General features: G+C 41.8%; 1 protein-coding gene across 10 annotated transcripts in view; it reads right to left on the bottom strand.

The window, feature by feature from the left end:
- The window catches only part of rasal2 (RAS protein activator like 2), an 82,869-nt gene that overhangs the window by 56,572 nt on the left and 10,221 nt on the right, over positions 1–16,076 (bottom strand). For 3 of the 10 annotated variants that reach the window (XM_021589514.2, XM_021589516.2, XM_021589515.2), the window contains exon 1: positions 2,044–2,823. The exons of 4 other annotated variants lie outside the window; for them this stretch is intronic. In XM_021589514.2, the coding sequence (XP_021445189.1) occupies positions 2,044–2,563 (520 nt within the window). In that variant the 5' untranslated portion in view covers positions 2,564–2,823. Of the gene's footprint in view, positions 1–2,043; positions 2,825–8,573; positions 8,794–16,076 lie in introns of those variants that run through there. 3 more of the 10 variants (XM_021589519.2, XM_021589520.2, XM_021589517.2) reach the window with 2 other exon arrangements.

Here is a 16,076-nt window from a genome sequence, read left to right as displayed (position 1 = left end):
CAAATCATATCCAATCAATTGATTTTACCACAGGTTGCATCCAATCAAGTTTTAGAAACATTAAGGATGATCAATGGAAACAGGATGCACCTGAGCTCAATTTTGAGTTTCAAAGCAAAGGGTCTGAATACGTATGTACAGTTGAAGTCGGAAGTTTACATACACTTAGGTTGAAGTCATTAAAACTCATTCTTCAACCACTCCACAAATGTCTCCTCTTTGCTTGACATCATGGGAAAATCAAAAGAAATCAGCCAAGAACTCCAAAAGTCTGCTCACAAGGATGAACCAATTTCCAAATGTCTGAAGGTACCACATTCATCTGTACAAACAATAGTATGCAAGTATAAACACCATGGGACCACGTAGCCGTCATACCGCTCATCCTAGCCGTCATACCGCTCATCCTAGAGATGAACTTTGGTGCGAAAAGTGCAGATCAATCCCAGAACAGCAGCAAAGGAAACGGGTACAAAAGTATCTATATCCACAGTAAAACGAGTCCTATATCAACATAACCTGAAAGGCCGCTCAGCAAGGAAGAAGCCACTGCTCCAAAACCTCCATTAAAAAGCCAGACTACGTTTGCAGCTGCACATGAGGACAAAGATCTTACATTTTGGAGAAATGTCCTCTGGTCTGATGAAACAAAAATAGAACTGTTTGGCCATAATGACCATTATTATGTTTGGAGGAAAAAGGGGGATGCTTGCAAGCCGAAGAACATCATCCCAACCGTGAAGCAGGGGGTGGCAGCGCTTTGCTGCAGGAGGGACTGGTGCACTTCACAAAATAGATGGCATCATGAGGATGGAAATGGATGTGGATATATTGAAGCAACATCAGTCAGGAAGTTAAAGCTTGGTTGCAAATGGGTCTTCCAAATGGACAATGACCCCAAGCATACTTCCAAAGTTGTGGCAAAATGGCTTAAGGACAACAAAGTCAAGGTATTGGAGTGGCCATCACAAAGCCCTGACCTCAATCCTATAGAACATTTGTGGGCAGAACTGAAAAAAGCATGTGCGAGCAAGGAGGCCTACAAACCTGACTCAGTTACACCAGCTCTGTCAGGAGGAATGGGCCAAAATTCACCCAACTTATTGTGGGAAGCTTGTGGAAGGCTACCCGAAACGTTTGACCCAAGTTATACAATTTAAAGGCAATGCTACCAAATACTAATAGAGTGCATGTAAACTTCTGACCCACTGGCAATGTGATGAAATAAAAGCTTAAATAAACCACTCTATACTATTATTCTGACATTTCACATTCTTAAAATAAAGTGGTGATCCTAACTGACCTAAGACAGGGAATTTTTACTAAGATTAAATGTCAGGAATTGTGAAAAACTTAGTTTAAAATGTATTTGGCTAAGGTGTATGTAAACTTCTGACTTCAACTGTAAATAAGTTATTTTGATTATTTTTTATAAATTTGCCAACATTTCTAAAAACCTGTTTCCCTTTGTTATTATGGGGTATTGTGTCGATTGATGATTTGTTTTTTAAAATATTTACTCCATTTTAGAATAAGGCTGTAACGTAATAAAATGTGGAATAAGGGAAGGAGTCTGAATACTTTCCGAATGCACTGTAAAGAGGATATAACAGAGAGGAGGAGGAACTGCGCCGCTTGAGTGACAGGGGGCGGGAGTTGTGTGGGAAGCAGCTGCAAGAGAAGAAAACTATAAGTAAAGTATAAAAGCGGACGTTACACGCAGCGCAGCGGGTGGCGTTTCAAAAATATTGCGTGAGATATGGATCGCTTGCAATATGGATACTGACAATGTCAACATTGTGATTTCAATGTGAATTTGATTAATTGTGCAGCCCTACTTGGTGCAGCAGTTAGGCTATTTCAATTTCAAAATAATTGCAAACCCTTTTAAAACACTTTCGGTCATGTATTGGACTTAATAAATAAAACACACCACTCAAAATAAACTGTAGAGTAAACTCAAATGAGATGCGCCTTCAGAAGGAAGGTCTCTTACTCTCTTGCACACACGCACGCACAGAGAGAGATGGAGCGCTCTCCTACCAGGCACTTGGTTCTCAGGGTCAAGCTCATCCTTGATGTTGAGAATCCTACTGATCCTCCGCGATACAGAGGAGAACAGGCCGTGGACAAAGGGGCCATTTTGATCCTCCCCGTCTGAGAGCCCCTTCCTGACTGCAGTCTTGTCTGTACTGCTGCCAGCCCCTGGCTCTGATACAGACCTGTGGTAGGGAATCAGGGAGCGCAGTGACCGCAGCCTCTCCTGTCCACTGTGCTGCTCCGCAGGTCCAGTAGTACTGCTGGAGGTGGTCATCCTTCCGGGGAGACTCAACACCCTGAAGTGGATAGGTTCCAGCGCACTGTGATCTCTACTGTCCAACCTGGCAGAAATCCTCCAGTCGTAACCGTCCAGTGGCTTCTCTGGAGTGGACTGGGAAAGCTGCTTCAGCCAGGGTTTTCTGTAATGGTGCCAGTGGTAAGAACCATCCATGCCAAATTGAGACTGAGTAGGTCTCTGACTTAAATGTCTGCTGTGGTCTGGAGACTCTCTCGGTAGACTCATTATCAAATCCAAACAATGAGTCAGTAGATCAAATCTTGCGTGAGCAAAAACACAGATTACAGCCAGCGAATGGCTGCTCAACCTGATGGTTGGTTGACAGCTGTGAGATCTTTTAACTTACAACAGCGACCATTTCTTTGAGTAGTAGTAATGCGCCAAACCCTTGAGTAGAAAATCTCTTTAATAAAAAAGGTAGACCACAGGTTCCACTCCAACTATAGTTGAGTAATAAATCGAAGGTCTGCGAGTTCAGTATCTTGCTCACTGGCTGATAGTGGCCTTCCTGGGAGGAAGTGGGGTGTCAGACGTATAAGTAAGCTTCCTTAAGGCCTGTCCAATCAGATGCTACTATACTGTAGGCCTCAGGTTGTGGTTTTCCGTATAAACAGTTACGGTTATTATTATTTTTAGACCGGTCTTTGTGCTCGTTAAAAAAATAGAAAGGACTGTTTATCGTCATTACGGCCCCATGATGCTCGTATGAACTGTTCATAGACGTCAAACACTCAAGGGCTTGGCGAGATTTCTCAAATCATTGGATGTGCCATTAAAATGTACATTGTGTAACTTACAATATTAACACAACAGTCTAGACAGAATAAATAAGCAAGCAACATATTTCTGCAATCTCTGTGCTACAAAAAAAAGAATTGTGTAATTTAAATGTTTTTCTTCTGCCATTCACTGGAGTCCATCACACATTTAAAATGTAAGTGTAAAGAAAACCTCCAGAGGGGTTTTCAGTTGTCTGGCGCAAATAACCAACGCAACACTTGAGAGTTAGGAAAAAAATGAAGAGGAGACTTCGTAAGTAATTTAGACTAAATGAATGGATTGTCACGTCACACAGAGGGGGTGCCATTAACACCGGGGACATAACAGTAGGCATGATGAGGACAGTCTGTCAATGGCTGCTGAAGAACCACATACATGCTCATCAAGTAGAGAGTGAAAAGTGTAGCACTGGCAATTCCACAGTGAAGTGGTCCTGAAAATGAAATGAAAGAAAAATTGGCAGATTTCTTGTTGAGCGGATGGTCAGGAGGATGGAACGTAATTACAAAACATTTTGACTGCAAATTGACCGCAAGAAGCCCAAACAGATATCAGATTTGACTAAAACATAATAATTTCAAACCTTGCTTACATTTGTATATGATCACATACTGTACATCTCTATTATGTGTGGGAATACTTTGGAAGAGATTTGCAAAATGTATTTGCTTGTGTTTTTACAGTCGTTTATGTCAAACAATAAAAAATAATTGTATTTTTTTCCCTCAGAAAACATGGAGGCTGCTCTAACGGAATGGCACGGTGTCATAAATATGCATGGGTCCTCTTAAATGCGGTGCCCTAACTGGGCCCCAGTCCTCTGTGATCAGAGAGGAAATGGGAGAGTTGTTTCACTGGGGGCTATGCTGGCTACAGGCCATAGCACCTCATTTTGCCTTGGTCATCAGGGCTTATTAGAGTGCGCATCACTATCAGGGGCAGGGATGGCAGGATCCAGCGCAACTTGAAAACCACCACAGCAAGACTGCTTTAGTTTTAAAAGAAAGAAAAGCATGGCTGTCTCAAATGGCTCACCATTTCCTTTGTGCACTACTTTTGACCAGAGCCTTATGTGCCCTTGTCAAAAGGAGCGCACCATATAGGGAATAGGGTCGGGGCACGGAGTCCATGTGACCCACATGCTTGTGTCGTGCAATAAGGCAGTAACCAGGTGGCAAAGCTGAGCAACAGTCACCATTATTCATCACATCTAGGTCAGTGCTGACTGCTGTGCTGAGAAACCAAAAGCCTAAGATGCAGAGCAGGGGAGTCCCACCAGGGATGTGTTCAAAGTGTGAATGTGAGAATTTAAAGAGTCAGTGGTAAGAGATGGACAATTTCCTCATCACTGCTTCCTGTGTACTTGAGGGGGGAGGACCCAGCAGCCTCTTTGTCAGATACTCCTGTGGTGTTACAGCCCCTCCTTCCCTGACAGTGATGGTCTGAGACTATCCTGTAGAAACAGCTTTGAACAACAGGACTGCAAATATACAGTATATAGGTGGAATGAGCTGGAGAACAGTTTGGTATTTTTGGGATATTTTATTCATGGCCTTTGCTACCAAAGCAGCGATGTTCCTAAGTAAATATATATACTGAACACAAAAATAAATGCTACATGCAACAATTTAAAAGATTTTACTGAAGAAATCAGTCCCTAATCTATGGATTTTCACATGACTGGGAATGCAGATTGGTCACAGATACCTTAAAAAATTAAATGTGCCTCACAAAGGGCCTCAGGATCTCGTCACGGTCCTCTGGTATATATAAATTGGCATCGATAAATTGTGTTCGTTGTCCATAGCTTGCGCCTGCCATACCATTACCCCATTGTGGCGGTGAGGTTCTCTGTTGACATTAGCAAACCGCTCGCCCACACAATACCATACACATGGTCTGAGGTTGTGAGGCCGGTTGGACGTACTACCAAATTCTCTAAAACGACATTGGAGGCAGCTTATGGTAGAGAAATTAACATTCAATTCTCTGGCAACAGCTCTGCCAATTGCAAGCTCCCTCAAAACTTGAGACATCTGTGACATTGTGTTGTGTGACGAAACTTCACATTTTAGAGTGGCCGTTTATTGTCCCCAGCAGGAGAAATGCTCACTAACAGGGATGTAAACATAATTGTGCACAACATTTGAGAGAAATAAGCTTTTAGTGCGTATGGAACATTTCTGGGATTTTATTTAACCTTTATTTAACTAGGCAAGTCAGTTAAGAACAAATTCTTATTTGCAATGACGGCCTACCGCGGCCAAAGCCGTACGACACTGGGCCAATTGTGCGCCGCCTTATGGGACTCCCAATTATGGCCGGTTGTGATACAGCCTGGAATCGAACCAGTGTCTGAAGTGACGCCACTAGCACTGAGATGCAGTGCCTTAGACTGCTGCGCCATTAATTTTATTTTAGCTCATAGGACAAACACCTTACATGTTGCATTTATTATTTTGTTCATAAGAGAGAGCGAGAGAGAGCGAGAGAGAGCGAGAGAGAGCGAGAGAGAGAGCGAGCGAGAGCGAGCGAGAGAGAGAGAGCGAGCGAGCGAGCGACACACACATACATACATACACTGAGTGGACAAAACATTAGGAACACCTTCCTAATATTTAGTTGCACACCCTTTTAACCCCAGAACTGCCTTAATTCGTCACCTCTACAAGGTGACTAAAGCATTCCACAGGGATGCTGGCCCGTGTTGACTCCAATGCTTCCAATTGAAGTGGCTTTAAGCTTTAAGGGCCAAGCTTCCTGCCATCCAGGACCTATATAATAGGCGGTGTGAGAGGAAAGTACATAAAATTGTCAGACTCCAGTCACCCAAATCATAGATTGTTTTCTCTGCTCCCGCATGGAAGCAGTACCGGAGCACCAAGTCTAGGTCCAAAAGGCTCCTTAACAGCTTCTACCCCCAAGCCATAAGATTACTGAACAATTAATCAAATGGCCACCGGACTATTACAATGACCCCGCCCCTGTACAATGCTGCTTGTTTATTATCTATGCAGTTACTTCACCCCCACCTATACAGTGGGGCAAAAAAGTATTTAGTCAGCCACCAATTGTGCAAGTTCTCCCACTTAAAAAGATGAGAGAGGCCTGTAATTTTCATCAATTTTCAACTATGACAGACAAAATGAAAAAAAAAAAAAAAATCCAGAAAATCACATTGTGGGATTTTTTATTAATTGATTTGCAAATTATTGTGGAAAATAAGTATTTGGTCACCTACAAACAAGCAAGATTTCTGGCTCTCACAGACCTGTAACTTCTTCTTTAAGAGGCTCCTCTGTCCTCTACTCGTTACCTGTATTAATGGCACCTGTTTGAACTTGTTATCAGTACAAAAGACACCTGTCCACAACCTCAAACAGTCACACTCCAAACTCCACTATGGCCAAGACCAAAGAGCTGTCAAAGGACACCAGAAACTAAATTGTAGACCTGCACCAGGCTGGGAAGACTGAATCTGCAATAGGTAAGCAGCTTGGTTTGAAGAAATCAACTGTGGGAGCAATTATTAGGAAATAATTGGACATACAAGATCACTGATAATCTCCCTCGGCCTGGGGCTCCACGCAAGATCTCACCCCGTGGGGTCAAAATGATCACAAGAACGGTGAGCAAAAATCCCAGAACCACACGGGGGGGACCTAGTGAATGACCTGCAGAGAGCTGGGACCAAAGTAACAAAGCCTACCATCAGTAACACACTACGCCGCCAGGGACTCAAATCCTGCAGTGCCAGACATGTCCCCCTGCTTAAGCCAATACATGTCCAGGCCCGTCTGAAGTTTGCTAGAGAGCATTTGGATGATCCAGAAGAAGATTGGGAGAATGTCATATGGTCAGATGAAACCAAAATATAACTTTTTAGTAAAAACTCAACACGTCGTGTTTGGAGGACAAAGAATGCTGAGTTGCATCCAAAGAACACCATACCTACTGTGAAGCATGGGGGTGGAAACATCATGCTTTGGGGCTGTTTTTCTGCAAAGGGACCAGGACGACTGATCCGTGTAAAGGAAAGAATGAATGGGGCCATGTATCGTGAGATTTTGAGCGAAAACCTCCTTCCATCAGCAAGGGCATTGAAGATGAAACGTGGCTGGAAAGTATTCGGCCCCCTTGAACTTTGCGAACTTTTTCAAACATAAAGATATAAAACTGTATTTTTTTGTGAAGAATCAACAACAAGTGGGACACAATCATGAAGTGGAACGACATTTATTGGATATTTCAAACTTTTTTAACAAATCAAAAACTGAAAAATTGGGCGTGCAAAATTATTCAGCCCCCTTAAGTTAATACTTTGTAGCGCCACCTTTTGCTGCGATTACAGCTGTAAGTCGCTTGGGGTATGTCTCTATCAGTTTTGCACATCGAGAGACTGAAATGTTTTCCCATTCCTCCTTGCAAAACAGCTCGAGCTCAGTGAGGTTGGATGGAGAGCATTTGTTAACAGCAGTTTTCAGTTCTTTCCACAGATTCTCGATTGGATTCAGCCCAATTTTTCAGTTTTTGATTTGTTAAAAAAGTTTGAAATATCCAATAAATGTCGTTCCACTTCATGATTGTGTCCCACTTGTTGTTGATTCTTCACAAAAAAATACAAGTTCAAGGGGGCCGAATACTTTCGCAAGGCACTGTATAGGCCTAAAGATCATCAAACACCTACCTTAATAGCTAATCACTTTCTAATAGCCTAGAGCATTGGGCCAGTAACAGAAAGGTTGCTGGATCGAATCCCCGAGCTGACAAGGTAAATAAATATCTGTCGTTCTGCCCCTGAGCAAGGCCGTTAACCCACTGTTATCCGAGCGTCGAAGATGTGGATTTCGATTATGGAGCCCGCCCCCCCCCCGCAATTCAGAGGTTGGGTTAAGTGCGGAAAACACATTTCAGTGGAACGCATTAAGGTGTACAACTGACTAGGTAGCCCCCTTTCCCTTACACATAGGCTACAAGCAGTTCTATTCACGTTGAATTCGTTTCCATGGAGAGTCACTCAATTTGCATAGGCTGGCAAAGGATGTGAAAATCTAAGCACAAAGAAGCATCACATCATCTTTTCAAGTTAGTAGAGCTCACCCCAGACATAACCAATCGAGCAAGATATCTGTAATGGCAAGTGTTCAGATGGCCTTTGGTTTGGACAGCACACATTTGAACCTCATTACTACCAACACCTGGAATATGAGTGAGAGAAAGCATTCACCCCCAATGCTCAACACCACAGGGCAATGACAATGGCAGGCATAAAAATGGCAGGCATAAAAATAACCCCTCTAAAAATGGGTATAAGAGCAGTGGCAGGAAGTTAATAGAATGGAAGCGAGAGAGAGAGAGAGTGAGGGACAGAGGGGTAGCGTGAGAATCTCTAGTGAGAGACAGCAACCTGTTCTGTTGACAGTTGTTGCCTGATAACGGTTACAGACTGACTTACTATTCCAGTCCCATAACTCGTCTTCCGGAGGCTCTGGCAGCTGCCACTGTGACGTATGGGAACATAGTGTCTCCGATCCCGAGCACAGGAAAAATGACATTGGGCCTCCGGAATGGCTTTTTCCAATGGCCACTTTGTCGTCTTTATTTGTCCCTGTCCTGGCGGAAATCAGGACTGGACTCAGGACATAAGAGAGCATGAACATCCCCCTGATCTAAAAATAGCACTTTGCCATTAAGAGGGCAATAAATCAGACCATGAAGGGAGGAAGGAGGGGGGGTTTACAGGGCCCTATAAAATATGTGGAATCACAGAATCCAGACATTAAAACAGATTTCAAAGATGTACTGAACTTAGTAGGAAATCAACTAAATAAATCATAAACCTGGAAAAACAAAACCAGAAAAAAAACTGATTTTATAGGACACTAAGTTTATGGGGACAAGGTCTTGAAAAGTTCCCCTCAAAATACTACGGCGTCTGTGTGCCAAATGGCACTCTATTCCCTATTTAATGCACTATATAAGGAAATAGGTTGCCATTTGGGAGACAGCCTCTGTCTGGAGCTGGCGGGCAGAACTATAACGACTTGGGAACTGTGTCTGGCAGTGTTCAATGTTGCAGGGTTATGGTATTTGACACCACAACCAGCCAAGAGTCGTTCAATTATTTCCCTTCATGAGAGGGAAAATGGCTTGATGCTGTTATAATAACCCTAAATAGTTGCGTATAATGATTATCCCACCACTGGAATTCAACAGCTAGCCTACACAGAAGGGACAACAAATCAAAAAATAAAAAGTGGTCTGAGAAAACTCAATTGGTACACAAAACTAGCTGAAGTCATCCTCTTAACACATGAGCAGCCTTAGTTCCTAACCCATGTGTTTTTCCACTCACCAGGGGGACAAAAGCCTGAAATAGACAAACATTTATTTTTGAACAGCACAGGTTAGTTTCTTGTTTTGTTTCAGAGGGGATATCCTGCCTCTGTCCCCCATCCCAACCCCCTCATGACAGCATGGCTGCCACATGCAGCAAGCTGGGGTGGGACGGATGAAAACAGGGAACTTTCCATTTCCTCCTCCGCTCTGCCGAGCAACTGTAAGGTGGTTGGTCATACAATGCTAGACGTAGGCTTAGGACTCGATTCAATCCATGTCGCGGAAGTTCAGTGCTATAGCGCGATTGAAATGTAAAGGTCATTTCAGATTGAGCTGACATATGCAGCGTTTCCCGGGAACGTTGGATCATTGCCTTTAAATGTGTAATCAAGCTGTAGTGCTGAACTTCTGCGATACGGATTGAATCGAGCCCCTAATCTCCCCATCACTCTTCTGCACGCACAAAAAAAAACACATTTCAAACCCATTATGGTGCTATTCAGCTGTGTTTTCCTCTTGTTTCTAGATAGCACAACTTTTGCAGCACTGACTTTGGCAATGGAGAGAGGACTGATCTTCCAGTTCAGGGAGCATTTCTCTCCTTTGTTGAAGATGACCAATGAACCATGTCTCCTCTCTCCTATGGTGTGAGGTTCATATCTAGCATATTAGCGGTCTACCAATAAATGTTAGAACTATATTATGTAATCAAATACAATTTTATATTCAGCAATTTGTAATGCGCGGCAGGACGAGGGGACAAAGAAATAAGAGGTTCAGACAAATTTGTATTTCAAATGGGATGGTGACTTGACAAGGACAGGGTACTGAAAACATTTTTTGATGATAGGGATCCTCTGGCCCTAAACAGATTAGGTCACAAGATGACAGATCCAATCTTCCATGTAGACACTAGGCTTATACATCCCTGTATGGTGTGTCATGTGTGAATAAGCTGAAAGAGACAAGGCAGACTACCACAGGCCCAATTCAATATGAATCTATTGCTTCTACACCTGCATTGCTCGCTGTTTGGGGTTTTAGGCTGGGTTTCTGTACAGCACTTTGAGATATCAGCTGATGTAAGATGGGCTTCATAAATACATTTGATTTGATCAGAAAACCTCTACGGCTGTCTGCAGCTTATCACCTGGCCTTGTTGAACAGGCTCCTACCATACGATCAGATGGTGCTCTAATACACTGCCAAATATCCTTAAGCGCTTCAGTTGCCAAGTTGCCTGCTGCTACTGAACAAACTGAATTGAGCCACCCTTCCCTGCACTCCTGACCCTTAAGCAGGATTTTCAACAGCCATTTATTTCTGCCTCACTCGGTCTTGGCAAGCCTCCTTCGCCTTGCAGAGCACCGAGGGGTGATGTGTAATTGAAAAAACATTATCAGTAATTTTATGCTTAGAATGAAACAGTCAGCGTAAATAACTCACAAAGAGGAAATGTTTCCAGGCGGATTATATCATGTCATAATATTTAGCAGTGCCTGGGCTTGTAATTTTTTCAACAAAACATGCACAAAGTAGTGGAAAAGGAAGATGTGGATGTATTCTTAGCTATGAGTTTCTTTCATCAGTAGTAGGATTAGAGGTCAACCGATTAATCGGAATGGCCGATTAATTAGGGCCGATTTCAAGTTTTCATAACAAATCGGTAGTCAGCATTTTTTTTTACCTTTATTTAACGAAGCAAGTCAGTTAAGAACACGTTCTTATTTTCAATGACGGTCTAGGAACGGTGGGTTCACTGCCTTGTTCAGGGGCAGAACGACAGATTTTTAACTTGTCAGCTCGGGGATTCAGTCTTGATTCAATTCAATGAAATAATTTGAAGAATCCCAAATATATTTGGATTTGTTTAACACTTTTTTTGGTTACTACATGATTCCATGTGTGTTATTTCATAGTTTTGATGTCTTCACTAATGATGGGCTTTGAAAATCCAACTGACATTTTCTCCTGAGGTGCTGACCTGTTGCACCCTCTACAACCCCTGAGATTATTATTATCTGACCCTGCTGGTCATCTATGAACGTTTGAACATCTTGGCCATGCTCTGTTATAATCTCCACCCGGCAAGACGACTAGCCACCCCTCCGAGCCTGGTTCCTCTCTAGGTTTCTTCCTAGGTTCCTGTATTTCTAGGGGGTTTTTCCTAGCCACCGTGCTTCTACATCTGCATCTGCATTGCTTGCTGTTTGGGGTTTTAGGTTGGGTTTCTGTACAGCACTTTGTGACATCGGCTGATGTAAAAAGGGCATTATGAATAAATTTGATTGATTGATTGTAGAATCAAAAGAAAAACCCTTGAATGAGTAGGTGTTAAAACTTTTGACCGGTAATGTAGACCTAGATAGAAATGTATTTTGTGACATATTGTGTGGTGGCCCTACTAGCAGTGACTTTGCTGATAACTACTTGATTGAGGAAAAATGTACTTTAGTATGACTGAGATATGTGGTTGTCCCACCTAGCCGTCTTCAGATGAGTTCACTAACTAAGACGCTCTGGATACGAGCATCTGCTAATTGACTAACATGTCAAATGCTACCCTGATTCAACCTTAGCAGGCCTCAGGTCCCAAGTGGCAGTATGGCACCTTATACATTTTATAATGCACTACTTTTGACCAGCAGGTGTACCAATATCATATATATCAATTGTATATCCATATTGCAGCAATATGACAGCTTAGGTTCTAGGATACCAGGAGGTTGTTTTTAATTGAAATGCATTGAATGCACAGAATGGAGAGTGTAAGTGGGTAGACAGTTATTCAGTCATTGTTAAAGACAAAATGTAATAACTGACTGGATGATTAATTTATACGACAGGCTATATTGAATGAATGGGTCGAGAGCCATTTCATCTCTCCTGTCTGTTTCAAACACCTTTGGAACTGTGAGATGAATCAGGGCAAAGGATTGAGGCTTCCATGCAGTAGTTTGATTAGGTAGATCCTGGGATACTAACGCTTCTCTTGTACACTTCACCCTAAACACTGCTCACGTTGCAGCTTTACATAGAGGGAGGGATCTTTCATAACATTTTTACCTCAGTCAAACCCTAATGACCTACACCCGCATAGCCACATGACATCTATCATTGACGCAGACAGCACTCTGTGTGGTGTGTGACAAACCGGAACCTTTGAGTTTTCACTTGCATTGACACCGATGGAGGACAAAGAAAAGGTGATTCAGAAGCAAATGGTGGATTTATCTCGGAAATGTGCAATGCTGCCAAGGTATAGGCCAACTTACTGTAGGCTATGTTCATTTGATATCAGAACTAAGACAAAAACATTTAAGCTTATCCTTCAAAGACCTGGAATTAGATCAAAAACAGGATGGGGACTTCCTGTGTTTTCAGGTAACGCCTGTAATCCCAGAATGTTGTCTTGCAGCCAACTAGTCTGTGTCGAAGGAAAGGGTGGAGGATCTGTAGATACCTGCCCTTTTCTGCATTCATACTCAGGGAGTTCATCGACCACTGGTCTTCTATGAATAGGAATACAACTCTGTCTAAAAACAGAAAGCCATATGGGCAAATAGCTCCTCTTTGGACAACATGTGAATTACTGAGGACAAACTACAGACAACAAGCTGGCAGAAATGTGATTGGTTTACGAGTTCAGTTTCATTCCCTTGATTTAAACCATTGTTTAAACCGATAAGTTGGGTAGGTAAATAACAAAACAATGCATTGTTAGAAGAGAGGGATTCTAAAATAAATCTGTGTTAAGCCTAAACTACAGCTAGATGTTACTGTAGTAATTCACTTCAAAGCCTATACGTTCTTCCTCAAATGAGGTTTGGATGAATTGAATATGAGAATGGATGAATATTCCTGTCAATATCAGTTACTAACAGATAAACCCTTTCCTCGGTCTTCAGTCAATCTTTAATAGGCTTATGCACAATACCCTTTCTCTGGTTAATGCACTTTTCCAAAGGATTTAGGCAGGGCACCACAAATCCTTACTAACTAATCCTAATCCATATGGTGCTGTTTGAGATTCAGGGACGGCAATTGGATGGAGTTACACAAACTAAACGCATAGGCCTAGAATCTGAAATCTAGGCTACTTTAACAACATGTGTTCCCATAACTGGAAATTGTAATTGTTCTTGTTCTGAGTGTTTACTAGCCTAATTGAAGAAATTGTAGACAGCTGCTACGGTGACCCTGAGTGCCCTATGAGAGGCAGCCATGACAACCAGTCTTTCAGCCTAAATAGAACTAAATTTGGCAGCTCAGTCCACATGCAAGAACTAAAAGGCATAATCGTTCTACCATACCTTGCCATTCTGCCCATTACACTGTGGCCAAACTCAGTCCTTGGGACCCCAAGGGGTGGACGTTTTGTTTTTTACCCAAATCCTTACGTTTTGATAATTTGATTCAGCTGTGTAGTGTTCGGGCAAAAACCAAAACGTGCACCGAGTTTGGGAAACGCTGGGCTAAACATGGGGTAGCTACTCATTTAACAAAAAAGGCTAAATAGCATAAAAGTCTAATTATTCCCCAGAATCACAGTTCTTCAGCCATCAACCAACTTAAGCGAGAATGTCACCTAGGCTATTACATTTTTTTATTTTATAATGACTTTACTCAAAATGTAGTTTACTTTGCTTATGGTTACACTGGGATCAGCCAGTCTGCATTTTTATAGAGTTATTTCAGCATTGGAACGCAGTGACGTTGGAACACTGGTGCCTGTTGCTCTGGAATCCTGGCCACTGAGGTCATTCACAGAGTTGTCTGCTTACATCACAGCTCCGGCAAGTCACTTGAAACAGGCAGGGGAGAAAAGGGAAGTGGCAAACATCCTAAGAGTGCTGGAAGTCAGAGACAGGGCTACTGCTGTCCATGTTTCACAGTACAAATCAGACTATTCACTATAGCTAGGCTAGTCTAAAACTCAAGTTCTCCAGACCAAAAAATAAATACATCTAAAGCTCACCTACGTACTCAACTGTTGACACATTCAATTAGGGCTGTGATGGTAATTGAAAAACTGACAGTTATGGATGAAGACCGCCAAGAAAATAAAATAAACGTTTAAATAGGCCTACATTCATTTATTTATTTGTATTTACTTCATTTTCAGGAAGATAAACTTGAACTAATAGCGGGAGTGTTTACTAAGGATTATAAGCAATTGTTTTGCTAATTTAGTCGGTCTACATTTCTTTCTTCTAACTGTCGTTCGACGCTCGAGCAGCGAATCCGCTAGATGCATGTGGGTGTAGAAGTGCTAGCCTATTGGCTATGGCACCTGAGTGCCATTTTTACTATAGTAAAAAAAAAAATGATATGTGGACTTTCTTTTATACAACACACATTTTCATTGCTTACTATTAAATAAATGTGTATTTAAAAAAAAAAGGGTGGATATGTCTGACTATTCATTAATTATGCAACAGCAGTTGACAAGGTTGTTCTGGCTCTGAAGCCTATAATGCACTAATGTGTCAAATGGACAATGCACCAATCCTGTCCAACCTGGCATGGTATAATTTGATGTGGAATCTTTCATTAAATGTATAGCCTAACCAACGATATATAGGATATGAATATGTTGTGTGTGTTCGCTTCTATTTTAATGATTGTGATAGTATGAAGATGAAATGTACATAGAGATGTTTCCCCTTTATACTTTGCTTGTCTATTATCTTATACCCTACTTTCAGAAAGCCAACGGTAGGCCTAGGTTTTTTAATATGTTTTAAGGAAAGGATAAATATTTTCTTGTGTCTGACATACTCTGGTGGCTTTGATTGACGGGTCCTTTTACTGGGGAGTGCGTGTGTGAGTTTGCTGATTATCTCTATAGGCCTATATGTCCATTCAGAATGTTTTCCAAAGTAGCCTGTGTGGACTCTCTCTTTAATAAGAATCAAACGCTCCGGTCATGATTTAATCTTGTAAAAGGCCCATTTTCAGTAAAGGCCCTTTCTCACCAAGTCCATTATTTTTGTCCAAATAACTAGGAAGAAAAAAAATAAGAGAACACATCTTGTTTATGACGCAGGTTCACACCAGTTGTGAAATATCATTGAGTCACAATCAGTCAATTATTTATTCAAAACTGGTTAACAGATGCAAAAATCAAACCCATCTACCTGGAACACTACCACTGACACTGCCACTGACGCTGACAGGTCTATGGGTTCGTTGTGTGAATCAATTCATTAATTTCTCTCGGCCTGTTTTTTACATTTGCAATGCATCAGTGCAGCAAGGTATCAATTTAGCCTATGTAATCACATCCCACCAGAGCTAGGCTACATGTCGCTCTCGCCATTCAAACTTGTAGTCCATGTTATATTCATTCAGCAGGCAAGAGGTTTGAGCGATGCTTTTCTCCTCGAATAGGCCTAGTATATCGTTTTTAAAACAGCTCGAAATAAGTTTCAAAATACACTACAGTTCAAAGGTTTGGGGTCACTTAGAAATGTCCTTGTTTTCCATGAAAACATACATGAAATGAGTTGCAAAATGAATAGGAAATATAGTCAAGATGTTGACAAGGTTATAAATAATGATTTTTTATTGAAATAATTATTGTGTCCTTCAAACTTGGCTTTCGTCAAAGAATCCT

The sequence above is a fragment of the Oncorhynchus mykiss genome, chromosome 28 (assembly GCF_013265735.2).
Source record: "Oncorhynchus mykiss isolate Arlee chromosome 28, USDA_OmykA_1.1, whole genome shotgun sequence".
In the NCBI taxonomy this organism is placed as follows: domain Eukaryota; kingdom Metazoa; phylum Chordata; class Actinopteri; order Salmoniformes; family Salmonidae; genus Oncorhynchus; species Oncorhynchus mykiss.
Note: the sequence above shows the minus strand (reverse complement) of the source record. Positions and strands in the feature narration are given on the sequence as shown.